The sequence below is a fragment of the Hyperolius riggenbachi genome, chromosome 2 (genome assembly GCF_040937935.1).
Source record: "Hyperolius riggenbachi isolate aHypRig1 chromosome 2, aHypRig1.pri, whole genome shotgun sequence".
NCBI lineage: Eukaryota > Metazoa > Chordata > Amphibia > Anura > Hyperoliidae > Hyperolius > Hyperolius riggenbachi.
Window position 1 is genome coordinate 449,571,321 of NC_090647.1, and position 27,822 is coordinate 449,599,142.

General features: G+C 43.1%; 1 protein-coding gene across 4 annotated transcripts in view; it reads left to right on the forward strand.

Annotated features, from left to right (window-relative positions):
* The window catches only part of MTMR4 (myotubularin related protein 4), a 137,512-nt gene that overhangs the window by 92,272 nt on the left and 17,418 nt on the right, over positions 1-27,822 (forward strand). For all 4 annotated transcript variants that reach the window (XM_068270042.1, XM_068270041.1, XM_068270040.1 and 1 more), the window contains 11 exons: positions 1,434-1,600; positions 4,365-4,461; positions 9,207-9,320; positions 11,399-11,598; positions 11,689-11,817; positions 14,575-14,686; positions 19,260-19,455; positions 19,536-19,721; positions 20,858-21,028; positions 22,311-22,465; positions 25,779-26,841. In XM_068270042.1, coding sequence (XP_068126143.1) covers positions 1,434-1,600; positions 4,365-4,461; positions 9,207-9,320; positions 11,399-11,598; positions 11,689-11,817; positions 14,575-14,686; positions 19,260-19,455; positions 19,536-19,721; positions 20,858-21,028; positions 22,311-22,465; positions 25,779-26,841 — 2,590 coding nt within the window. The remainder of the gene's footprint in view (positions 1-1,433; positions 1,601-4,364; positions 4,462-9,206; positions 9,321-11,398; positions 11,599-11,688; positions 11,818-14,574; positions 14,687-19,259; positions 19,456-19,535; positions 19,722-20,857; positions 21,029-22,310; positions 22,466-25,778; positions 26,842-27,822) is intronic.

Genomic DNA, 27,822 nt, shown 5'->3' on the forward strand with positions numbered 1-27,822 from the left:
AAGGAAGAACTTTTGCATGGGGGAAAAATCCAAGCACGATCGGCTTCATCTTACCGGGCATGTGCAGACCTTACTCATGCATGCCCATTCAGCCTGAAATGTGGCTTGAAGATGAAGAGGGACCCTGTGCTGGAACGGTGTGCTCAGAAAGGATCCGGGATGCCTCTGGACCATCCAGAGACTTCCAGCAACTGAGGTGAGTATCGAACTCTAGCCCCCCTCCCTCCATTACGTGTTTGCTTATAAAGAGGAATTCCAATTATTGAAAATTATTGTAACTACTTCTCTATTGAATATTCTGGAGTGGCATATGCAACAGCATAAATGGTTTGACAGTCAAATAGGACTGTTCTCTCTGATTGCCATTCAGAAATTATTTGAGGAAATCCTGCTGTGTTTTTTTTTTTTTTTTTTTGTAGAAGAGTGAGAGGTTTTGAATCAGGATGATGCCATTGATTCAAAACATCCTGCTTTTACTGATGGCTAACGCGGTACAACATTCTACTTCTTGTAAAAGTGGGCAAAGTGACATCACTTTCTGCTATCTTGATGTGTTTGGGGGGTTTGCTTGTTCTTGGAATTACATTTGATTCAAGCAGTGTAAAACTCATGGCCTGGAAAGGAGAGAACAGACCGATCTAGCAAGCAGCCTATTGAAGGAACATAACCTCTCTACTAAGAATCGTTTTGGGTTTTTTTTCATATTGATTTGTACTAAGTTATGTCATGGCTTATTGACCAGCTAAAGTGCGCAAAATAAACCATGTTGGATAAACCATGAATGGCATCGCCATTGGGCAGACTGTCTTCTAACTGCCATATTCATTCCTCTACCTGTCGGCTATGAAGGAACTTTCGTGCTGACTATCTTTAAAATCTAAAGAGGAAGACTTTGCAAATGTCTCGTGTTTTGTAGCTTGTCCTACACCATAAGCTTATGTAACCACTCTTTTATTTGATAATGCCTTGAGACTTCAACATTTTCAAATATATTAGGAATGTGCGTAGAGATTGTCAGATCTCACTCCAAAGAAAGAGGGAATCCATGCTTGACATCCTCCGTTGGCAAATTAAACTGATTATATATAAAGGCTGTTCTACCTTGAACATATGGGTCATCTTTGTACTTGGTTTCAAACCACACTGAGCTGTTAGGGCCCCCAGGTTCAGAGGAAATGAAATGAGAGATCTATAAATAGTGGAAGAGTTCATGCTGTGGAACATTATAGCCGAACGTCAATCTGGGAACATTCTGAGTCTAGAGCAGGAGATGAAATGATGAATGGAAGATAGAGCATCATTACTCCAGATTGAGAACTCTATTATTAACAGCTACAGTAAAAAGGTTATTCAGGTAATTCCTATTAAGGATGGAAATACTGTACATCTACCAGAGCCTCATGGCTAATGATGGGATTTGCTTTTTTGTGCAGATGCCACTTTTCAACATTCAAGCAATGTCAAGAGTGGTTAAAGCGCCTGAGCAGAGCGACTGCACGCCCCACCAAGCAAGAAGACCTGTTTGCGTTTGCCTATCATGCGTGGTGCCAGGGAGTCTGCTCTGATGAAGAAGAGAATCACGTTCACCTGTGTCGTCCAGGTAAACAATATTCCATCTGATCATTTTACCACCAAGGCCTTCCCATTCCATGTGCAGCCCCTCTTCCAAAATGTACAGCAACCCCTTTCTTTCATGAACAGCTCCCATGGGATCAGTTTCCTGGTTTAATGTGTTGCTCTGCATTTTCAGCCTCCTCTTTTAAATGTAGCAACCCCTCTTTCATGTTGCAGCCGCCCAGGGCCTGGGCGCTTGTGGCCTTTCCAGAAACCCACCCCTCATTACCACGTGAACATATAGTTTACATCTAACTGTAAAGTAACCATTTACAGTTAGATGTAAAGATGGCACCTGTGTTGATCATGGTGACTCTACAGGAAAAGGCATTTACAAAAGGAGATGCAAGGTGAAGCTTTGCTCACATTATTGTGTACTTAAACAGTGGTCTGCTGAAAATATCTTGAATAAGGCTGTGATCCATACTGCAGCATTCTTTGACTGCTGCTTTAGCCCTCTACATAATACAGTACTAGCATATAATTTTATTTATTTAAGTATTTACATCATGTATATTTGCTTATACAGCTACAGTTTAGCTTGAAAATATTTACACTTCATTCCTTTGTTTTCCTCAAACACTTTCTTTTCTACTTTGCTTTGTGTCCGTGAAGCTGTTTTCTGCACACATGGACAGCGGGCTGATCACTGTGTATGGTATAAGTCATTTGAAAGACCTTAAAGACTTTTTAAAGACCTTAGCATCTGAAACCCTGTGTATGGTATAAGTCATTTGACTCTGAAGCCGCCTAAATTACCTCCTTTTTTTGTTTTTTTAAGCAGTCTTCTTAAGCATTAATGGCTTGGCTGAAACGCTGCCATCCCGCAGCAAAATGAGGCTTTAATCACCCCCAAGCTCTGGGAGGCAGAGCTTTGAGCTGCAGCTCTGCCTCCATTCGCGTCAATCTCCTGCGGATCCTTGCCTCCTCTCAGTCCTCTGAGAGGGGTGGGAGGAGGTGGAGATCCCTGGGAGATTGACGCAAATGGAGGCAGAGCTGTAGCTCAAAGCTCTGCCTCCAACAGGAAAAAGCCCTGCAATTTGCCCCGGGGATTTCGGGGTGATTAAAGCCTCGTTTTGCCGCGGGATATCAGCGTTTCAGCTAAGCCATTAATGCTTAAGAAGACTGCCTAAAAAAAGTGGCATTTTAGGAGGCTTCAGACTTTCTTTAAAAACCTTTTAAATACCTTAACATCTGAAGTATCAGATTGTGCTCAGAGTATATTAAAGCCATGATTCATCCAGATTTTATTAATGCAATGTTAAAGGGGCACTATGGAGAACATTTGTAACAAACAAATTTACAAACTTTACAAAATTGTAACAATATTAACCACTTTACCCCCGCGCGTACGTATTTCTCCGCCCCTTTTTCCATCCTTTAACAACCAGGGACGGAGAAATACGTACTTTCCGCGTTCTCGACGCTGCCCGCGCTCCCGCTCGTAAACACGCCACCCGCCGCTAGTAAACACGCCGCCGCCCGCTCGCCCAGAGATCAATGAACGGGAAAATCCATTCCCGTTCGTTGATCTAAGCCCCGCAATGATCCGCTGCTCTCCTATGGGCAGCGCGATCATTGTGAGAAAAAAACTCACGTGTCCAGCCTCCTTATTCTTCCTCCAAGCTTCCGGAAGGAAGCTTGGAGGTCGCATTAAAACAAAAAGTTACTGTGGCCATCTTGTGGCCAAATAGTAAACTACACCCTACACATTTTTCACATACAAATAAATGACTTTTACACATAAAATTAACTCATTACCTCCCACACTCCCCAATTTTTTTTTTTTTTTTGTAATTAAAAAAAAAATTAAAAAATTTACAATTAAAAAAAATACATAAATAGTTACCTTAGGGACTGAACTTTTTAAATATTTATGTCAAGAGGGTATAACACTGTTACTTTATACAGAAGTAAGAAGTAGCATTGAGTACACATCATTGGAAACCCCACCTTTAGGTCCCTTTTACACTTAATGTGTTGCGTTGAGGCCCATTTTGGCAAATGGAATCGAACGCACGGAGTGTAAAAGGGCGTTAAAGGGTACCTGAAGTCACATGGGCCCTTATATTCACAAAAGCATGGTAAATTCGCCTGTGCACACGTTACCTTGGTTTCTACTCAATGGGACTGCTGCCTAACTTGCACCGATAACTAATTAGGTGTTTCTTAGGAGGGGAAAAATCACAACTTCAGTAGATTTGCTTCACTTGGCATCAGGCTTGCACTCGTTATTGTGCAGTCATTTTAGTAAATGTGCTCCTTTTAAATATTATTGGCACTGTAATGCACAAGCATATTGCACAGCTCTATACAGTATATATGCAAATGAAAAGCCTGCATGAATAACCAATAGGGGATACAACCGGTGCTGGTGGAGAGAGTGGTGCTCTGCATTGGGGAAAAAACATGCAAGACATTACATTACATTTTTTAAGTATTCAGTCATGGCGGTCAATCAGTCAATCCTATCTCCCAACCTGACTACCCTGTCATAGTCCTAGCTGTTTAGCTTACTGAAATGTTTTTAGGGTGTGGTAGAAAACCCACACAATCGGGGGGGAGGTAGTATCCTGGCCGAGATTCAAGCCTGTGACTGCAGGGTGAGAGTACTAACCATTCGTTGATGTAATTACTAATATTTTTCTTTAGTCTTGGGAATTGATTGGCACTGAAAATTGTGATTTAACTGTGAAAGTTTGCCTATGAGTGATGTACTGCAACTATCTGTGTGCTTGGCATTGTTTCAGGAGACCACGTGAAGGATCGCTTCCAGGTGGAGTTGCAACGCATGGGCTTTGATATGCAGAATGCCTGGAGAGTGTCTGAAATCAACAACAACTACAAGTGAGAAATTTGACTTGTACAGACATTACAACACCATACAAAATACACAGTACAGCGTTCTGACATGCATAATTCTGTAGGATACAGAAATGACTGTATGCCATGTAATGTGTTTCTGAACATTGCTTGTATTTTGTGTGTTCTGCTCTGGCATTGGGATTATTGTTCTATTTTGTGCGTTTTTGGCACATGATTAGCTGCAAACATTTTGGGGTTTTTTTGTCTCTGAATTCCCATTCCTCAGATATTCCCACTTCCTGCTTGTTTAGTCACTGAAAGCAGAAGTTAACCCTTCTCTTCTGTTACCTTTGAAGTGTAAACATTTTTATCTCAGAGATTCTAAGAGGAAACCATTAATAGGACCACTATTGTGAAATGTATAAAAAAATTAAACTAAAAAGATTTATACTGAACAGAATGCTAGTAGAAGGGATAGTGAAGGGTTAAGATAGTTAAAAAATAAATCACACTGCTCTTTCCACATTCATAACCGCGTGAATGTGAGGGGAGCTTACGGACAGAGGCTGAACTGCGGTCTGTGTGTATCTGCCTGGCTAAAAACAGGAGTTTTACTACTAGATGAAATGCCTTTGGACCGCTAGCAGCCCGCAGTACATTTTCCCATAACCCGTCGGTAAGCTCCCTCACATTCACATGGCCATGAATAGAGCAGTGTGATTTTAAATTTTTTTTTATTTTTTTTACTAATTCTTAACACTTCACTATCCCTTCTACTAGCACTCTCTTCAGTATAAGGTAAATCTTGTTTAGATTTATTTTTTATACATTTTGTGATGGTGGTCCTTTAACCTCCTGCCGACCTCGCCACGCCGATGGGCGTGGCCACGGCGGCAGCCCCAGGACCGCTTAACGCCGATCGGCGTAAAGTCCTGGGGCCAGCTAATGCAGGAGATCGCTCGCACGGCTCCTGCCTTCAGTCTCCGAGCAGCAATAGCCGCTTGGGAGACTGTTAGACGGCATGATCGCCGTCTATTTACATGTACAGCGCTGCGATCAGCAGCGGCGCTGTACTGGAGACAGGAGAGCGGTCGGCTCTAATAGGCAGAAGCCTATGACAGCCGATCGCCATGATTGGCCGGCTGGAGGGAGGGAGAACATTTAAACTAACACTAATTTTTATTTAAAAAAAAACAAAAACAAATATTTGTGCAAACAAAAATAAACATGGGGGAGCGTTCAGACCCTACCAAAAGAGAGCTCTGTTGGTGGGGAGAAAAGGGGGGGGGGGATTACTTGTGTGCTGTGTTGTGCGGCCCTGTAGCTTGGCCTAAAAGCTGCAGTGGCCTATTTTACTAAAAATGGCCTGGTCACTAGGGGGGTTTAGCACTGCAGTCCTCAAGAGGTTAAAGAGAAACTCCGACCAAGAATTGAACTTTATCCCAATCAGTAGCTGATACCCCCTTTTACATGAGCAATCTATTCCTTTTCACAAACAGACCATCAGGGGGCGCTGTATGACTGATATTGTGGTGAAACCCCTCCCACAAGAAACTCTTGCGTAGGTACTCCTGGCAGTTTCCTGTCTGGGAACCTTGCTGCATTGTGGGAAATAGCTGTTTACAGCTGTTTCCAACTGCCAAAAAAACATGCAGCAGCTACATCACCTGCCCACAGTAAAAATGTCACCATGTAATAAATGTCAGAATGTAAATCAGGGATTTAAAAGATTTTACAATGGGCAAACACTGACTATATAATATCTACATAATTATTGTAAAATGAAGCACTTTTTTTTTATTACATTATTTTCACTGGAGTTCCTCTTTAAGGCCACCTTACATTATTCAACCTTTCTAAAGGCTTGTACACCCGTGTGACTAAAGTCGGCTGAGGGGCCATTAACAACTGTCTCAGCCAATAATCAAGCATGTGTACGGCAGCCCGCAAGTGATCTGCCAGCTCTTTCCGCTCACCTCATGCACACGACACTCCGCCCCCCTGCATAGCAACAGAACGCATCATCTGCTACAGAGCTGACATGTGTCTGTACTGGCCGGCTCAGCGATGTCATCTAAGGGGATCGGGCCCCGATCCCCGAGGTGGGACAAGTGTCAAAGGCACCTTAACAGATTAGATGTTACAGTAAACACCGGTAAAGTTGCCATGCGCAGGAAACGCACATCGTTTTTATTATCACTTAAGCTGACAAGGTAGTGCACCTAGGTAATGCAAACGTTGTTAGAGCACTTGTGTAGCAGGCGTTACTCTAAAGCAGAGATCTCACTCAAGGGCCAAGGTCTCGCACATTTTTGGCACAGCGCAAATTAATTAATAGGATAGAATCAGGAAGGGCGTGCTTCATCAAGTAGAACAGGTATACTTTTGTCAGTCCATGCTAAACACTGGTTTGAATATGGGCCTCGCATACTGCAGTTGGACATCTGTGCTCTGCGAGGCATGTCCCCTGCTGGGGATCAGCAAGCAGAGACTGCATGCTCTGGAACAACGTCGTTTGAACGACTTGTACACACCCGGCCAAATGCGCAATATCTGCCCAACAATTGCATGAATTGATCTGCCAGTTGGATCGGTCAGAATACTCAACATCGGTCACTCGTTGTTGTTGAACTACATTTTTTATGAATGTTATTAAAACAGTGAAATCTGTTGTTTATTGGATGTTTCAAACAACAGTTATCTAGCGTGTGTACAAGGCTTTAGAAACAGAAAAGGTTTGTCAGATAAGGTTCTTGTCATTTTCAGAATTTGCAGGGAGCAAGATAGCAGGAGATTTGTAACACATTTTGTAATGCGTTAAAGGACAACTGAAGTGAGAAGAATAAGAAGGCTGTCATATTTATTTCCTTTTAAACAATACCAGTTACCTGACAGCCCGCTGATCTGTTTGGCAGCAGTAGTGTCTGAATAACACCTGAAACAAGTATGCAGCTAATCTGGTCAGATCTGACAATATTTTTACAAACTCCTGATCTTCTGCATGCTTTCTCTGGGTACATGGCTAAAAGTATTAGAGGCAGAGTATCAGCAGGACAGCCAGGCAACTGGTATTACTTAAAAGGAAATAAATATGGCAGCCTCCATATCCTTCTCGTTACAGAAAGTCCTGCTTTCAGGCATTGCTGTGCTCTTGTAAATAGATAGGAAATGTGTTGCAGCTGTGACATATGTTTACTGGATTGGTGTAGGTGTGAGTAATCTTTCCCAGCTTAGCCCTCATTTACATTTCATATTTATTTTCTGTACACGGAGTATTAGTTAGGTGAAAGTGTGCTTCATCCTGATTAGTATTTAGCATGAATGGTTCCCAAGCTGCTACAAAGCAATGATACAGGTTGAATAATGTGATCCTTAAGGAGTACAGTGACAAGCTACTGACACCACATATCTCAGTGATAGACATGTGAGTAATATAATTCACAAAATAAAGCCTGTTTTATGTGGAGTGAAACATTGACGTTCTTGTGCTGCTCTTATTTAGGAAAAGCTCTGCTTCTGCTCTGTACACACAAAGGTTACCTAATGTCTGAGCTTCTTACTGGTTCATAGAGAACTCCCTTCCCTTTCACCCACAGGGCAAACATGAGCAGTAGTAATCCTTCACTTGTGATTAGCGTATCAGTGGCTGAATAATGCGCAAAAAGAGATTTACCTTGCACTGATTTCCTAGGTTCTCTGTGCTTTATCAGATGAAGCCAGTAGCTTCTGCACTTTCAAGACAAATTGATTTCTGGACGCTTTATGTTCTGCTGGCCTTAGTATTTTGCCTGGAGATATGCGCCTTGGATTTCCCCGCCTACAATTCAGATTTATGTACGAAGGCTCTTTATATTTATGCATGAGATGGACGCGGTCCTTTTTTGCTGTACTTGTTTTATTTTGCTTTCTCTAAAAAGCAGAACACCAACCTTATGTGCTATAAATGACTTGTCTCCAATGTTGCTGTCCACTTACAGTAGGTAGTAGAAATCTGACCGCTTTTTTTGTGTTTTTGTTTGTTTTTTACAAAAGCAATAACCTTAAAGGGAGCTATACAAAGATACTGGCTGATACCGGCCTGTATAGGGGTTTCCCAAGGTTTGTTAGGGTTGCTTAAAGTGAACCTCCGGACTAAAAATCTACTCAGCAAAACTGAAAAGGTTTGGTGTTTCTTTAACAGTTTCACAGCATCAGAACTTTGTTTTTCTTACCAAAGCATCATTTTTAGCTGCATTTTTAGTTAAGCTCCACCCATTAAAGAAAACTGCCCAGGCTTTTTTTCCCTGATGCTGTGCAAAGTATGATGGGATTTCCTATGTGGTTGTTCACGTTGCCTAGCAACTGGGAGGGGTGATCAGCACACAGGACAGTTGGAACTGTCTCATGCTCCCTGTTACCTCCTTTCAACCAAGAAGATGGCTGCCCTCATGAAATCAAACATTTGCCTGTTCTTTTAAAACAGGGTGTGTGAGAGATTATATTATCTATCTATTTTAATTAACATAACTAATGTAACTTAATGACAGTATGTTTAGGCTGAAGTTTGTCTTTAAGGATCAGGCATGCTGGATCTTTAAAGCAATTCTGAAGCGACTATAAGAAATTAGATACTTAACCCCAGCCAACCCCCCAACTGCCCAACCAATTACTCCACTGTCTATGTAAAATGACAGCAGGGAGTGGAAAGCGATTCAGGGCAGTCAACAATAGTCCCACTGTGTTTTTCATCTTTTTTGGGTTAATTGGGTTTAACGGTAACTTTTTTTTTGTTTTTGTTTTTTGTTTAGACTTTGTCCAAGTTACCCTCAAAAGTGGCTGGTTCCAGTCTGGATCACTGACAAAGAGCTTGAAAATGTGGCTTCATTCAGATCATGGAAGAGGATTCCCGTTGTTGTGTACAGGTAATAGTGATGTCCATGACAAAGCTGTGAGACCAATAATGGGGCCAGACTCATTTTTTAACAAAATGTGAGCCAGGCGATTGTTATCCACTCATATTTGGGTGGGTTTATCAGAAATGGAATTTAGTTAAAGGCTTAGTTCAGAATTGTGTTTTTTTATGCATATTGTTTGGGACATGCCATAATTTGAGTTATACAAAATGTGTACATTGCACACAGACGCTGTCTTCCTGTGCAGGATACTGTTTTGCTAACTGCACAGCAGTCTGTGTTCCATGCAAGATTAATGCCTGGTACACACAATGCAACTTTCCCGTCAGATCAGCGGATTGATTGATAATTTCCAGCATGTCTTATCTGCTCCTAATTGAGAAAGGGATTTTGTGCACTTCTGATCTGAAAATCTGGATTGGATGCAGATTGAACATGCCAGAAATTATTAGTCAGCTGTCAGGTGCATCTCAGCGGAATGTTTGTTTACTCAGGGCTTGTTTCCACTGTTGCGGTGCGGAATCGCCTGGATTCCACCGCTGATGAAATCGCATGCGGATGCGATTCCGCATGCGTTTTTTGCAGCGAATTCGCATAGGTAAGGGTATATGCGATTTTAACCATGTCACTGCCTGTGTGAATTTACATTGGTACCTATGCGAATTCGCTGCAAAAAACGCATGGGGAAAAGCATGCGATTTCCCTATTAAATACATTGTGTGCGATTCGCCTGCATTCCACACGCAGGCGAATTCTGCAGGGTGTTCCGTGCAGATTTTCTCCGCACAATAAAACGCTCCCGCAGACGCATAAGTGGAAACAGGCCCATTCACTTATATTGTCTATGCGAATCCGCATACGCAAGATGCATGCGGATTCGCGATAGTGGAAACGGGGCCTTAGTGATCCGAAGCAAGTAGAAAAAAAATACCCGGTCTACCAGAATGCTCTGGGAGAAGAATTGCACAGAGGTTAACAGCCTAGGCTGTGACATCACTGAGAGGGCAGGGCAACATAACAATGTACAGCAATATATAGATATAGGAAGTGTTTGTTGCTGAATCCGGGATAATTAATATAAAAACGGGTATCCTGAATAATTTACTGCATTCTTCTACATGTCACTACAGTGCCTCTTTAAAGGGAAGGTCCGAACTAATTAAAAAAAAAAAATGTTCTTACCTGGGGCTTCCTCCAGCCCCTGGTAGCTGTCCTGTTCCCTCGCCACAGCTCTGTATCGAGCCGGTGACCCGGTTCCCCTCCGCTATCGATGCCGACCTCGCCAGGCTGGCCTCTACTGCTCCTGTGCGAGCATCGCTGTCAGTCATGCTGATGTCGTCTGGATTGTACTGTGCAGACGCAGAACACTGCAGCACAGAACACTGCAGATGACGTCCACATGACTGAGAACGGCTCTTGCGCAGTAGATGCGCGTTGGCATCTACACCGGAGGGGACCCCAGGCCAGCAGCTGGAAGCGGAGCTGTGGCGAGGGACATCTGGAGGAAGCCCCAGGTAAATAGATCTTTTTTTGTTTCTATCGAGCACGGATCTGTCCTTTAAAGGAAATGTCTGAGGATTTTACAAAAAAGATCTACTTACCCAGGGCTTCCTCCAGCCCCTGGCAACCGTCCTGTTCCCTCGGCGCAGCTCCGGTGTCCCGGGATCCCCTCTGTTGGAAAGGCCGACCTCGCCAGGTCGGCATCTACTGCACCTGCGCAAGCCCCACTGGTGACCGCGCTCACGTGGTATGGGGCATTCTGCGCAGGCACAGTACTTCTGTGCCTACGTAGAACGATCCATACCAAGTGAGCGCGGTCACCAGTGGGGCTTGCGCAGGTGCAGTAGATGCTTACCTGGCGAGGTCAGCATCTCTAACGGAGGGGATCCCGAGACACTGGAGCTGCACCGAGGGCACAGGACAGCTGCCAGGGGTTGGAGGAAGCCCTGGGTAAGTAGATCCCTTTTTTTTTTTTTTTTTTTAGGTTCTCTGACATTTCCTTTAATTGTGCAGGAATCAGCCATTCTTCAGAAACCCTGTACACTGCATATAGCTACAAACTAAAGTAAAGTCTCCTCTTGTTGCAGACATACAAGGACAGGCGCAGTCATAGCTCGATGTAGCCAACCAGAGATCAGCTGGTGGGGCTGGCGCAATGCTGATGATGAACACCTAGTTACTTCTATTGCAAAAGCCTGCGCACTCAACCCAGGAGGACGCTTCACTGCTGCCAGCATAACCAACAAGGGCTCCAGTGAGGGGACTGAGAATGCAGATACTGATTTTGGTAAAACCTGTACCACTATTCTCAACAATAGTTCATTCAATTCATATGTCACTTGCTGATGGTCATGGTGTTTCCTGGCTTTGTTTGCAGATTCTTCGCTGACTGCCTGCCCTGGCTTAGAGGGAAGCACTCCACCGCAGAAGCTTCTGATCCTGGACGCCCGCTCCTATACTGCTGCTGTGGCAAACAGAGCCAAGGGGGGAGGCTGTGAATGTGAAGGTAATGGCTGGGTAAACGGTTTTGCTGTGCTGAATGACTAGAATACCTCGAAGCATTTCAATTGCCTAGTTTCTTGCTCTGTTTATGAAAGGCGCCTGCTAGCCTGGCAGATTATGTATCTGGAATGAGCTTCCTACAAATGTATTCTGCTCAGGGCCTGATTTGCTTAGCTATCTCCAGCGATCGCCGAGGATCCCCAGAGGGCATAAGTGATTTTGGTAACCTAGAGCGGATGAGTTAAAATTATGTTTGCCGTTAAAGTGACACTGAAGCGAAAAAAACGTATTATATTAATTCTATGTGTAGTACGGCTAATTAATAGAACATTAGCAGCCACAAAAAGAGTCTCCTATTTTTATTTTCAGTTGTATATACCATAAACAAAAAAGAAACAATGAGAGACAGTTGAGATAAGAGCTTCAAAAGACAATACTGTCCATGACTTTGGTAGCAGAGCTCGCAGAAGCTCTTTTGCATAGATAACAACTGAAGTTTCTTAACTCTTCCTGTACTGGAAACAATGTCAGACTCCCTATCTGGGCTGCTAATGTTTTATTTCTTAGCTGTACTACACATACAATTCATTTTAGATCATAAGTTTATTTTCACTTCAGATTCCCTTTAAAGGACAACTGTGACAAAAAAGATTGTAAAATATAAAATACGTACACATAAAATGTAGATTTCTGATTTTAGATTTCTCGCAAGTGGCAGCAACACAGGAAAGGGGTAATTTATAGAGCATTTACTCTGGGAGAAACGTACATTTTCTGTGTATGTATTTTTATGATTGTAGTGCTTTAAGTGGTTGGGATTGCCAGCCTTAGCTAAACCACATCCAATCATAGAGCAGGTTGCTGCAATATATATGAGCTGGTGGTTGTGGGATTGGCGTTGCATGCAGCATCCGTATAAGACCGTAGTCACATAATTGTGAGTTTGATAACCTTTCAGCAACACCAGCTATATTGAAACATGACTCAGGGCTGTTGCACACCAAAAGCGCTTTTGAGCACTTTTCAAATCGCTATGAGGGTATGAATGAATGTGCAAAAACGCTGATTCATTTGAAAATCGCTTTACAAAACCGCTGAATGTTAGCGATTGCAATTGCGATTTTGGTGTGCACCAGCCCTCACAAAGGAGTTTCATTCAGAAAGAGAACAGCAGCGTGCACCTTCCATCCAAGGCTTTTATTCCATTACAGTGACAGTAAAAGTGGCAACATTGCAGTCCATATGCAAAAATCAACAAATCAGTGTGTAAGGATCAACACCATACATGAACAAACTTGTCCAGCTTACGTGTCCATCTATGCGACTGGTCAGTGGGAAGGAGGTGGGTGGTGGGCACAGAGGTGGCGAGCGACGGCCGTTTCGCGTCTCCTGACGCTTGGTCACGCTACGTGCCACTCACAAAGGAGTTGCAATCTATTGCCAACTAATAAAGACCTGGGATCCTTGGGGATCACTGGAGAGTCGTATCACACAAGGATTTAAAGAGAAACTCCGACCAAGAATTGAACTTTATTCCAATCAGTAGCTGATACCCCCTGTTACATGAGAAATGTATTCCTTTTCACAAACACACCATCAGGGGGCGCTGTATGACTGATATTGTGGTGAAACCCCTCCCACAAGAAGCTCTGAGTACCGAGGTACTTCTGGCAGTTTCCTGTCTGGGAACCTTGTTGCATTGTGGGAAATAGCTGCTTACAGCTGTTTCCAACTGCCAAAAAAACATGCAGCAGCTACATTACCTGCCAACAGTAAAAATGTCACCATGTAATGTCAGAATGTAAATCAGGAATTTAAAAGATTTTACAATGGGCAAAGTGACTAAATCATTTATACATACTTATTGTAAAAATGAAGCACTTTTTTATTACATTATTTTCACTGGAGTTCCTCTTTAACAGATTGTGCTAATCGTTGTCAGTTAGAGAATGTACATTATGTACAGTGACTCAGAAAGTCTTCTGCATAACTGTACATGATGTGGATACTTTCACGGCCCCTGTTTGTAGGCAGTTGCTATGCTAAATATTTGTAATATTATCTGCAACATAAAAAGAAGGCACTACTGCACCATGTAACTAATGGTTGGGTAGAATTGAATCTCAGATAAATGACCTTATTTCCTATAGGCGGCTTTGTATTATTTTCAAAGATATGAAACACTTTGCCTGTGAATCCTTTACTATGCACCAAAGACCTCACTGTGTTTAGAATGGTATTAGCCTTGCTGCGCATACCAGAAACAGCACAAATGTACTCTAGTGAAATCAAGTGTACCTGTATGTACTCTCCCAAAGAGGACCATCGTGGCTTCCATACCTAGAAAAGGGACCTATGTGGCTTTTTAGCTACTGAGGAGCGAGCTCGGCAAGCCGTGCTGGGTGCAGGGGGAGGGCATGATCTCGCTATAAATATGTGTAATTAATCATTGCTGATCACTATCATTAGTTGCTCCCTATAGTGGAAAGCACACAGTATCTGCAATGACTTTTACATGATTAGCACATTATGCAGTAAACTGTATCTGCATACTGATGTGTGCTTCCCAACATACAGAGGTCACCGTTTCATCTGTTTATTATCCTCTCTGATTAATTGCATGCAGGCTTTGTAGCGTGATTGCACTAGTGGTGTGATTCTCTGTACGGCTGAAGAGTCGCTATGTACCCATCTCTTCTCTATGCTCAAGCATTGATCTATTCCTTTTCTTAAGCTTTTTTTCATGCGTTTACTTTTCCAGAGTACTATCCAAATTGTGAAGTAGTGTTCATGGGAATGGCCAATATTCACTCTATCCGCAACAGCTTCCAGTACCTGAGAGCTGTGTGTAACCAAGTGCCCGACCCGGGAAAGTAAGTATGCTGCTGGATGTCCAAAATGTGTCATTGGGACAAACCACTCTCCATGGGGATGATCCACAAAAGGCAGATAACATTGACCACTGTGCGGCAATGTTCCTGGCCTGTACAGACAATAGTAAGGCTCACTGCCGCAATAGCGTGACGAGCATTGCTCTAGCAATGCATGTAAACAGTGTACCACGTGTTAGGAAATAGCATAGCACCTGCTACACTACTTCCATACCGCGCAACTTCCATACTCACAATTGAGGCAATGTTACCGGTCTTTTGTGATCAACCCCAATGTGTTTTTCTGCCGCAAGATATTTTGGCCTGAATGTTTTTTATGTCACAGGGATTATTATGCAACTTGATTTCGTCATCTGTATGCAGCATAAAAGGAAGCATTTTAAAGCGGAATATAACCCTGCATTTCAACTTTGCTCTAAAACATTATTTACAGCATATTATATGCAACCAGCATTTTTTTTTTTACTAGACCAGCATTGGAAGGGTTACACACAGAGCTTTAAAGTTCCGTGGAGAAACATGCTGCCCACAGCCGAAGTTTAGATAGATACATTTAAGTAAACACAATGTAACAAGTGTGCAATGTGACACACACTCTCGGACTGTGCAGGAGCTGGAAGACAGCCAAAGAGTGTGTACCATTCACCACTTGTTACATTCTGTTTACTTAAATGTATCTATCTAAACTTCGGCTGCGGGCAGCATGTCTCTCCACGGAACTTTAAAGCTCCGTGTGTAACCCTTCCAATGCTGGTCTAGTAAAAAAAAATGCTGGTTGCATATAATATGCTGTAAATAATGCTTTTTTTTTCCATAACAAATCAAGTTTATTGTGGACCATCAACAGACAGGTAAAAAAAGGAGTTTGTATACAACTTTTACAATGCATTACAGATCAGGGTATAAAGGAACAAGTTCAGGGTTGTGAGTTCAATCATTATCAAAGATTACCTATCACTGTGTACATGTTTACAACTCAGCGTCTGAAATATAGAGTAGACATACATGCTAGCCTTAGGCCCACATACAGAATATATTGGAGCACTGAGTAGTGGTGACCGATTGTGGTCCACAAGACTCGATTTGTAAAACCAATAACAGCTCTTTTAAGAGAGCAAACAAAATAGTGCTTATGTCAGTATCAGATTTACGGGGATTGTCCATCCTCCAATTCAGGAGGAAGGTTCAGTTTACACCCACCTCACTCTTCTCTATCAAAGCCAACTAAAGTCGCCCTGCCTGAGTGTGTACAGAGTCTACCCATGTCTTCCAGATTTTATTAAATCGTGGTAAAGCCCCTCTATTTTGATAAATTGCTTTCCTGTAGGGTAGTACAGTGTTTACTGCTTGTATCCAGTCCGAGCAAGAAGGGATTGTTGCGGTTATCCAGCTTTTGGTTAACGTTTTCCGTGCAATATGTAATACTTCAATTATAAATTGTTTAGAGTATTTATCTGTAATTGTATTGGAAAACAAATTCAGTAGGCAAGGTTTGATGTCACAGGTTACTGGGCAACCCATACGATCATTCAAGAATTTAACAATCTGCAGCCAATATAAATTTACAGAGGTGCAGGACCACATCATATGTAGAAAAGTTCCCTTCTCTGCTCGGCACTTTGGACATAAGTCATCTACTAGTGGTTTAAATTTGCTTAAACGTACTGGTGTAAGGAAGGCTCTATATAATACATAGAGATAAGTCAAGCGGTCAGGTAAATGCGGGGAGACCCTGGTTACACTAGAGAGGACATCTTCCCATTCTTCGTCAGCAACACCCCCTGCTTCTCTATACCAAAAGATTTTCCGCTGAAAGACTCTTCGAGTGGCAGAAGGCACCATCATAGCATTGTAGAACGCTGAGATCAACTGCCTAGGGGAGTTGCTTTTTAAAATAGTCAATATAGTGGAATCCTCAAATGCTTGCGGGAATACTCTAAACTGACTGGCAATTGCATGCTTTAGTCTAATAAATTTATAGTAGGCTGTATTGGGTAGGTTAAATTCAGCGACCAGCAATGTGAATGTCTTTAGAGTACCACCAACAAAGAGTTGATGAAGAAATAAAAGACCCTTGTCTATCCACCATAGTGTGTCATCAAGCTTGTTCAATTCAGGCAGAAGGCTATTCTCCCAAAGGGGCATAAACTTAAATGTATCCTCTAGTTGTAAAAACTTATGTGCCTGATCCCATACTTTAAGTATCTGTATTAGTGTCGGGGGCAGAGCCAAACTTCTCACAATACCTTTCCATCCTTTTAATGTATTATAAAAGGGGTCTTGATGCGAAACTGAGAGTTGTGAGAACAAAAGGAGTTGCAGAGACGTTTTGCCTTCTCTAAAACCATCATATAAATGAGAGAGTTGGGCGGCTAGGTAATAAAGATGGCAATTGGGCAGAGCTATCCCTCCCAGGTCTTTGGGTTGCTGCAAGGTTGGTAGCGAGAGTCTATGGCGATTTTTAGCCCATATGAATCTAGCAAGATGGGAGTGGAGTTTCGCAAATACCGACGGTTGTAAAAATACTGGGGAGTGCCAAGTAACATATAGTATTTAGGCAACAATATCATTTTAAACAGATTGGCTCTGCCTGTGACATTTAAAAATAGCTTTTCCCAAGCTTTCAGCTTATTATCTACATGAGCTAGTAATGGATTTAGATTCAACTCTACAAATTCACTAGGGGAACGTGACACTATCACTCAAAGATATTTAAATGCACTAACCCAGATTAGGGGGGAGGAAAGATGCTGCTCTGTTGGAGCAAAATGGTCCACTGGCAAAATAACCGATTTGGACCAGTTTATCTTTAGTCCAGAGAAAGTGCCGTGTTCCTTGATAGTCTGTAGCGCTTCTGTCAGAGAGTCACCAGGATCTTCAAGATACATAAGCATGTCGTCCGCATAAAGACTAACTTTGGCTTCAAAGTTATCTTTAATCCTGTAAATAATGTTTTAGAGCAAAGTTGAAATGCAGGGTTATATTCCGCTTTAAGAGCAGAATCAGTCTGACGACACAGATTGTCTAAATCCTAGGTTTTCAACACGCAGTACACTTACCCAGAGAAAGTAGGGACCCAGGGGGTACTACACCTTGTCATAGTCAATCTATTACAGTAAGTCCGTAGTTAAAAAAATAATCATATACCGTATAAATAAACCCAAATAAGTATTTATAGTGAAAGAGGAACAAGATTAAATATCAAAGAGGCTCTTTGTAAATGCTGCCATGACCGGTGGAAATAACTAGCCCACTTTGTAATCGTTAGAGGCTTGAAACTCTGCCCCAATCATTAGCAAAACCGATGTTATGTTTTTTTCTACAGTCTTCCGAAGCTGCTGCCGAGCTGGGGTGGTCACCACTTTAGATATTAATGGCCTCAGAGGTCTTCCCAATGGAGGGGGGTGGAGTTTTAGACCTCTAATGATTTACAAGCGAGAAAGTTGCTGCCCGCAGGTCCTTACTGCTTTAGCTTTATAATAAGGGCTCTTTCGTCATCATTTATTTACAATCTTGTTCCTCTTGAACTAAAAGCAGCAAGGAATATTTGGATAACATTGATACATTATTTCGGGGTACACCTAACAAACCTATATCCATCAAGGGGTATCTGAGATGATGTTACCCACAATCAGGGCCGGGCAGAGGCGAGAGAGGCTCCAGCCTCAGGGCGCAGTGTGGCAGGGGGCGCCCAACTCACTCAGCTCTTACTCCCCTATTGTGTTTGAAGCAGAGAGAAATAAGAAAAGGGGATACATGGCAGTGACTGCAAGCGAGATGAGTAGAGATTAAGGTGTTGGGGTCGTTGGGGACCCTGGGGCTCCTCTTAGTCTAATAGCAATCAGTGTTTGATAGCTGGGGGGGCGGAGATGGAGGGGCGCACTTTGGTGTCTCAGCCTTGGGTGCCGGAGGATCTTGTCCCGGCTCTGCCCACAATGAGGGGGGGGGGGGGGGGGAGGGCGGGGGGTCCTTGGCAAACATTAGTAATCATTAATAAAGAATGGAGTACATGTTAAAATAATGTTGAGAAACACTACTCTAAATAATATATAAAGACATAAACTGTTGATTAGTGTTATGGACACTCCATCCCCTCTTTTTTTTAATCTGGACCGCTACATAAAACAAACAAACACAGAACATTTATATTGCGCTTTTCTCCTAGCGGACTCAAAGCGCCAGAGCTGCAGCCACTGGGACGCGCTCTATAGGCAGTAGCAGTGTTAGGGAGACTTGCCCAAGGTCTCCTACTGAATAAAATATCTCCAATGCCATTTCATCCTTCACATAGAAAAAAAAATACTTCTAAAAGTTGGGGTTGTTGTGCGCTGCTCTAGATAAGTGGTTGTTTTAGGTGTTGACTAAAATGTAATGAACAGAAAAGTCTATTATGGCATATTACCATTTTAGTCTTCTATCTTGGACATTTCTATTATCTCATAATCCTTGGCCTGGCCAACTTTTCATTTCCATCTACTAACCTCACCGTCATAATCTTTCTTCCTCAAGATGCCGCTTACGTGTCAGGTGGTGAAATACTTTATGTATTTTGTAGCTGGCTGTCAGCATTGGAGAGTACAAAGTGGCTCCAGCACCTCTCTGCCATGTTGAAAGCTGCTACTGTGGTGGCCAATGCTGTGGATCGAGAAGAGCGCCCGGTGCTGGTTCACTGTTCAGATGGCTGGGACAGAACGCCGCAGATTGTGTCGCTGGCAAAAATTCTGTTGGATCCATATTATCGGACGTTGGAGGTACGTGCCTGGCCCAGGTGACACCAGTTTTGGTTCTGAAAACTTCTACACCGTGTTAATTATGGCTGTTTCTCTTCTAGGGGTTCCAGGTCTTGGTGGAGACGGATTGGTTAGATTATGGCCATAAATTTGGTGATCGCTGCGGCCATCAGGAAAATGCAGAAGATCAAAATGAGCAGTGTCCGGTCTTCCTGCAGTGGCTGGACTGTGTCCATCAGCTACTTCATCAGTTTCCATGTCATTTTGAATTCAACCATGCCTTCCTGGTAAATAATATACAGGAATGCAGTCATTTTATGTGCTTTCTGAGTGATGAACTGTAATTGCATTTTTATTTTTTTGTGAAGGTTCTCCTCTATTTATCTCATGATTAATACAAAAGCGAGAGAAAAAAACACTTACACTGTACAGACAGTGGTGTGCTACATAGTTTCTGAATACATAAATAGACTGTGTTTTACTTTGCTCAGTATCATGTCGCACTACCTCACAGATTCCCCTATTGCCATTCCAAAGCGCAAAGCAAATATTCATTTGAAGTTACCTTTTTTTACTATGTTTATGAATATGAGGCCGGGTTCACGTTGCCAACCTGCGGGTGTGATGCGATTGGATGATTGCATTGCACCGCAAAGCTAAAAACAGCCTTCGGGAATTTCTGCATTAATATGCGGTAATACCCTTTCTGACTTAAAGCTAAGCAGGAAGTGAGGCTCTCTAGCGCTCACTTCCTGTGGTGGAAATGCAAATTGCCACCAAAGTGTATTGAAAAAATACGCTTCCGTGCATGCGCGCCGCAACACGAATGCAAAAAAATGTTCAAACGCCAAAATCTGCATCGCCATAGACTTACATGACTTCTGGTGAGCCGCACATTGCTGCGCAAGCTGGCCACCAATGCACGGATGCATGATTCCTATATTTTCATATGTGTACTTTCTTCATTAGTGATGGTTAGAAAATTCAACTAACATGCATAACATTTGCAGGGGGCTAAACTAGAACATTGCAGCGGTGGGATTTGCCTATCAGTTAATCAGCAGTTGACAAATGAATCAAATTACCCATTGATTGGTCTATTGCTAGTTTTAGGTTAACTCTCTGTAAAATCCATTTCACACTGAACCCGAATTTGCAGGTTACCCATTTATTTCTCACAGCTGGAAGTCAATTGGAAGCAAATAGTTCTGTTAATACCGAATTATGCATATGTAAGCAGCAAATCCTTCCAAGTTGATGCAGGATTATGCATATGTAGGCATCTTAAAAATCGATCAAATTCCACCTTTGCTGGTTTTGTTTCGAATCTTGCAACTTGGAATTTTGCAAGATGAATGTCCTGTATATGTCTTTCAGGAGGTCACAAGCATAAGGTGTAATGGGCTGTGTTGTCATTGTGCAGGTGAAGTTAGTGCAGCACACCTACTCCTGTCTCTATGGAACTTTCCTTTCCAACAACCCATGTGAGCGAGAGCAGCGCAATATCTACAAACGGACGTGTTCAGTGTGGTCCCTGCTGAGAACTGGCAACAAGAACTTTCACAACCTGCTCTATATGCCTGGCGGAGACCTGGTAAGTCCAGCTGCAAATGCCTCAGGATTCATGCAGCCATTTAATTGTATGAATGCTCAAAGGAAACGTGTCATTTTCTTTTCTATATATAATGTAAACTTACGACAACCCTGGTTGACAAGCTGTAACAAGTTCAGAGCATCTAATTAGCGCACTCCAAATCACACCGCTGTTCACATCTTTTCACATTGTTCATGTTATTTGAAATCTGTGACCCTATAGTTAGAAGAATATGGAGGCTGCTATATTTATTTCCTGGTAAACCATGCCAGTTGCCTGGCTGTCATGCTGATCGTATTCTTCTGACACTTAAAGCCGCAAACTTAGAACAAGTATGCAGATCAGATGCTCTTACTAAAATTAGTTGATTACACTAACTGCATGCTTGCAGAGCCGGGACAAGGTCCTTTAGCACCCAAGGCTGAGACCCCAAACTGCACCCCTCCATCCCTCCCACCCCAGCCGTCACACACTGATTGCAATTAGACTAAGAGGCGCCCCAGGGCCCACAACACCTTTAATCTCTAGTTATATGGCTTGCAGTCACTGCCATGTATCCAGTTTTCATTTTTCTCTCTGCTTTAAACACAATAGGAGAATGATAGCTGAGTCAGTTGTGCGCCCCTCCTACACTGCGGCCTGAGGCTGGAGCCTCTATCGCCTCTTCCTCGGCCTGGACCTGCTTGCTTGTTTCAGTGTGTGATTTAGACACTGCTAAAGCCAGAAACATCAGCAGGACAACCAGGCAACTGGTATTTTTATAAATGGAAACAAAGATGGCAGCCTCCATATACCTCTCAATACGGAGTATCGCTATCAGGGTTGGAGTCCACTAACGGTGCTTTAGCCGCGCTTTCCAATCGCCAGCAATCAGATAAGAACTGCAACAGTGGGACTCTATGGGGGTGGTTTCACAGCAGCATTGCAATCGTGGAGCAATTTCCAAAAGCGATGCCTGCAACTTTTCTCCCACAAATCCAGATCACTCCGAGAATCGTACTGAAGATCAGAATACTTTGCTTTTTGAAAATCACAAGTGATTTCTGAATTACAAACTTTGTCACTAGTGGGCCCCAGCCCTCAGCTACATACTTATGTGGTTGCGGAGGTCACTGTTTAGCAGACAAACTTCCTGTTAGTTCCTGTACACTGAGATGACCTGCAGTGATGCTGAGCAGATGCTTCTCTTTCCTGGCTTTGGCATGCAGCTTTGAGTCAAGCTTCTCTCATCTCACATCTGTTTATTGGTATATATATCAGCTGATTTCTGTTGTTTCTACAGGTTCTGCATCCGGTTTGTCATGTCCGGGCCCTGCAGCTCTGGACAGCTGTGTATCTGCCGGCCTCTTCACCCTGTACACCTATTGAAGATGGGGTGGAAGTCTACCTGTCCCCAGCTTCTCAATGCCCTGACTTCAATTCCAGATCTCTAGACCGGTAACGCTGCTTTTGTCTTGATAGATAAGCCCAAAGCTCTCAAGCAGTAACAATTTTTTATGAATTCCAGATTTTCTTAAAGAGGAACTCTGGTGAAAATAATGTAATAAAAAAAGTGTTTCATTTTTACAATAATTATGTATAAATGATTTAGTCAGTGTTTGCTCATTGTAAAATCTTTCCTCTCCTTGATTTACATTCTGACATTTTCGCTGCTGGCAGGTGGAAGAAGATGCTGCTTGCTATTTTGGCAGTTGGAAACAGCTGTTATTTCCCACAATGCAACAAGGCTCCCACATTGTGATGTCAGAACCATGGTCCTGAAATCACACTGTGGGAGGGTTTTCACCACAATATCAGCCATACAGAGCCCTCTGATGATGCCTTTGGGAAAAGGAAAAGATTTCTCATGGGAAAGGGGGTATCAGCTACTGATTGGGATGAAGTTCATTTCTTGGTTACAGTTTCTCTTTAAGCTTTCAGTTAAACTGGTAAAAATTCAGTCCAGGTTGTTTTTTACATGGTGAAGGGCCTGAGCCCAATGATGCAGTTGTATCCGCTTTTCAGTTACACATCAATGTTACAGATGCTGAAAAGTGGACACAACTGCGTCAGTGGGCTCCGGCCCTCAGGGCTCGTTTCCATGTGCACGCTTTCAGCCACGCTTATGGAAATGCATTTGCAGGGACATTTTAGATTGCATAGACTGCACTATCTGATGTTTCCATACATGCGCTGCAATTCTTCACTGAATTGCAGTCCATGGATGCTTTAAAAAGATGGAGTTCCGCTCAATGTTCCAAAAATATGATTAAGGACCAATGTGCGTCTGAAACATGTTAGCGAACTTTTTTAGCTGTGTGACCTGCATTCAATAAAGATTTTGATATTTTTGGAACATTGAGCGGAACTCCATCTTTTTAAAGCATCCATGGTCTTGGGGGATTAGTTACCTGGTTCCAAGCTCTGTTCCTCACATCAAGGTTGAGCGGACATCACATTGAACTCTTTCAATTGCAGTGCATGCTTGTACCTCATGTCACAACACACACTCAGCAATTCTCTGGCCTGAAATACCCAAAAGTATGTAATCAGTGGTCCACTTGTAAAGCAAAAAACTTGCTTAAAGGACCTCTGTCACAAAAATCTTAAAATTTAAAATATATGTAAACCTATACAATTAAGAAGTACGTTTCTTCCAGAGTAAAATGAGCCATAAATTACTTTTCTCCTATGTTGCTGTCACTTACAGTAGGTAGTAGAAATCTGACCGAACCATCAGGTTTTAGACTAGCCCATCTCCTAATGGGCGGTTCACAGGGATTTCTTTATTTTCAAAATGCGCTTAATGAATGACAGTTGCTCCGTCCAACTGTCAAAAAAGTGAGCAGGGAGGCTGGTCAGCATCTTTGTATAAATCTTTTTCAGGGAGTGTCTTTATAAAGAATAAAGGCCATGCTGAGAATCCCCTATGGAGAGATGGCCTAGCCCAAAACCTGTCGGTAATGTCAGATTTTTACTTCTTACTGTAAGTAACAGCAGCATAGGAGAAAAGTCATTTATGGTTCATTTTACTCTGGAAGAAACTTACTTATTTATGTGTTTTAAATTTTAAGATTTTTGCGACAGTTCCTCTTTAACTCTGTCAAAGTATAGGAACTTGGTTTTTTTGTATTTACAGTATAAAGAACAAATAAACTGTTCTTTATACTGTATGTGAAATGTTAATGATATCACAGCTATGTTAGAGACTTGTCACAGACTGGCTTCTATCACCTGAATTAATGTGGCCTGTTTAGAGCAACATTATGGCCTGCTCCACCACTTCCTAGTTGTGTGCAGCCTGCCCCCTCATGTGACACTCTTTAAAGAGACTCTGTAACAAAATGTTCATCCTTATTTCTTCTATCCTATAAGTTCCTATACCTGTTCTAATGTGCTCTAACTGCAGCCTTTTCTAGTTGCACAGTGGCTGTATTATCTCTGTTATATGATCTAATCTTCTCTCCTCTGTCGGGCTGAGGCAGTCAGGCTGGAATGTGCTGTGCTGCTTGTGATTGGATAGAAGCTATACACACCCACTCCAGGCCCCCTGCACACTCTGTATGACACACACTGAGCTACTCTCAGCCTATCACTTGCTATGTCTTTTGTTTGTAAACACTGCCTAAAACTGGCAATTACAAGCCAGGATTGCAGCAGGGAGTGGCAGAAACAGCACAGAGGGGCCCAGGAGAACATAATGAATAGAATGGTATGCTTTTTTATTGTAAGAATTTTAGAGTACAGATTCTCTTTAAGCCACTCCCTAAGTGTGGAGAAACTAATAAAAAAAAAATGCCATCCTCAACATATGTTTGGATGAACAATTGTATGTATTGCGGTATGCCTTATTTCTTCTTGTCTGCCAGTAGTAAAGATGAGCAGGCTCAAGGTGGATCAAACAGCATAATTGAATTACTTAGCAAATATCTATTGTTTATTGATCTGTCTTCTATTTTTTACCTTTTTACTTTGTAATTTGATTCATTCCCCTTTTACTGTCTTTTGGTAAAGTTCCTCTATAATGCTGGGCATACACGGTGCGTTTATGCAGCGGAATTGAGCCGATGGCTCGATGCCGGCGCGTGGATTGAGTCCCGCTTGCCCCCGCGGGCACTTCCTTATCAGCCGCTTGTTTCTTCCATTGTCCGCCCGCAGGGATCAAGCACAGAATCGACCCGCCGCGGTGATCGGACAGGTTGGATATTATCAATCGAGCCATCAGCGGCTCGATTGATAAGAACTATCTAGCCGTGTATGCCTAGCATAATGCTGACCATTGTTTTTTTTTTTTTTTTATCATAGTAAAGGGAACCAGAGATCCTGTAAAGAAAAGAAGTTCTACATACCTGGGGCTTCCTCCAGCCCCATACGCGCTGATCGATCCCATGCCGCTGCCCGCAACTACGAGAACGGGCTCTTGTCGCTGACATCATCGGAGCCGGGCTACGCAGGAGAAGTGCGCCCTCTACGTATCTCTCCATACAGTGCTGCAGAGATACACAAAGAGCGCACCTCTGCTACGCTAGACTGGCTCCGACTGGCGGCAGAGCGGGGTCCCGGTTCTCATAGCTGCAGGCAGAGCTGGACGGCGGCGTGGGATCGATCAGCGCTTATGGGGCTGGAGGAAGCCCCAGGTATGTATAACTTTTCTTTACAGGATCTCTGGTTCTCTTTAATTAGACAACATTTTTGGTGTTTACCAATTAACACAATTATGATTGCTACATTGAACAAATAATGCAACAACTTTTTCTGTATTGTGTCTTAGGCTACCTAAAACCCGTTCAATGGAGAATCTGGCAACTGCATGCGACAGTGGCGGAATACTGACCCGCACGTCAAGTGATCCTAACCTTAATAAGCATCAGGCTAGCTTGGATTCCCATTGCAGTAGCATTGAGGATAGTGACACGGAAAGTCAGGGTGGCATGCAGCAGCCTCCTGACAATGTGATCAAGGAAGTGGAGGCAGACGATGACATCGATAAACTCACCCAAGACGAGGAGGAAAATGATAAAGAGCTAACAGAAAGTCACAACGATCAGCTGGATGAGCCTAGTGCGCCAACCGTTGCTGAAACCGAATCTGCAAATGCTGAATGTGATGATGGAAATCCAGTGGTAGAACAGAGCACTGACTTATTAGAACAAAATGATACTGTGACTGATCAGGATCAGCACACAAACACGGACTTAACGCCTCCTCCCAGTTCAGAGGGAGACATTTCTGCTAGTAACTTCTCATGCAAAGACATTTCCAAGCCTAGTAAACTATCAAAAGATGTATATAGGACTGAGAAAAAAACAGCCTGTCCCCTCCCAAGGAGCGACATCTCTTTGCTGGCATCTAACTGGGACAGTTTAAACGGAATGATGAAGTCAGCACCTATCAGTGATGCTGTTCTTCGTCGTCCTTTTTCAAATGAATATTCCACTAGGAGTTTCCATAGCAAACATGGAAGACCTGTACTGGGCTCCTATAGTTCCAGAGATGCTGCGAAAGCTTCTTGCCATTTCTCTCCCTCTTTGCACTGTTCTGGCCCCTCCATGAGAAGCTGCAGGGGGTCAGTGACTTGTCACCCCCGGCCGCTGTACACTGGACGGTTCTTTGCTTTGGCTTGTCCTTCTCCTGCACCTCTCACGTACCAAGACGATGATGGATTGCCTATTCCTAATGACGTAGTACAGCAGCGGCTGCGGCAGATGGAGGCCAGCTACAAACAAGAGGTGGATCTGCTTAGAAGGCAGGTGTGGGAATTGCAGCTGCAGCTGGAGATCCGGCAGTATTGTGCTCCACCACCTGAGCCAGAGGCTGATTATGAAGATGACTTTGTGAGTTCTACAACAATCATTTCAGCTACATTCACATTGCAATTTATGTATTGCCCTTTAATGACTCAATATTGCCGAGAGGTCATTGCCCTGTATGATGAACACATACATGCTTTCTTTTTCTTTTCTTTGTTTATGTGGATGCACTCCCTACAGAAAGTAATATCACTGCAAATGCTGTAGGTCTTAAAAGGAACCTGAGAAGGGCTTTTGAAGACTAAATATACGGTACCTGGGGCTTCCTCCAGCCCCCTCCGGCTTGATCACTCCCACGCCGTCCTCTTCCGACTCCCTGTTTGGCCCCAAGAAAGTCCTCCAGTCTGGGGCCAACTGCACATGCGTGGCCTGTCCGTGCACATGCTCCCGCCGCATTCACGTCGCCGGGGGCATTCTGCACCTGTGCAGTACTACTGTGCAGGCGCATAACGCTCCCGGAAACTGGGAGCAGCGCGTCTAGGCGGACTGCGTCAACTGCCCCCGACTAGGGAATTTGGCAGGGCCAGTTGCGGACGAAGGAGAAGGTGACTGAGGATGATGAGGGAGCGATCAGCCCGGAGGGGGCTGGCTTGGACAAAGCCCCGGGTATGTATACATTTTTGAAGGGGCCCCATCTCAGGTACACTTTAAAGGACAACTATCGAAAAAATTAAAAATGAATACATATAAAATGTGTATTTCTCCCAGAGTAAAATGCGCTATAAATTGCTTTTCACCATTGTCACTGTCCTTTACAATAGGTAGCAAAAATCAGACAGCTTTTGGAATAGTCCATCTCCTCATGGGAGATTCTCAGTATTACTTTTATTCCTTACAAAAGCACTCCCTTGAATGGACCTATGCAAAGCTTCCCAACTTGCTTGCACTCTATTTTGGCAATTGGACAAAGTAACTGAAGTTCAGTAAGTGCTTTTGTAAATAAAGAAAATAACTGGGACTGTTCCAAAACCGGACATATCTGTCAGATTCAGGGCTGTGGAGTCG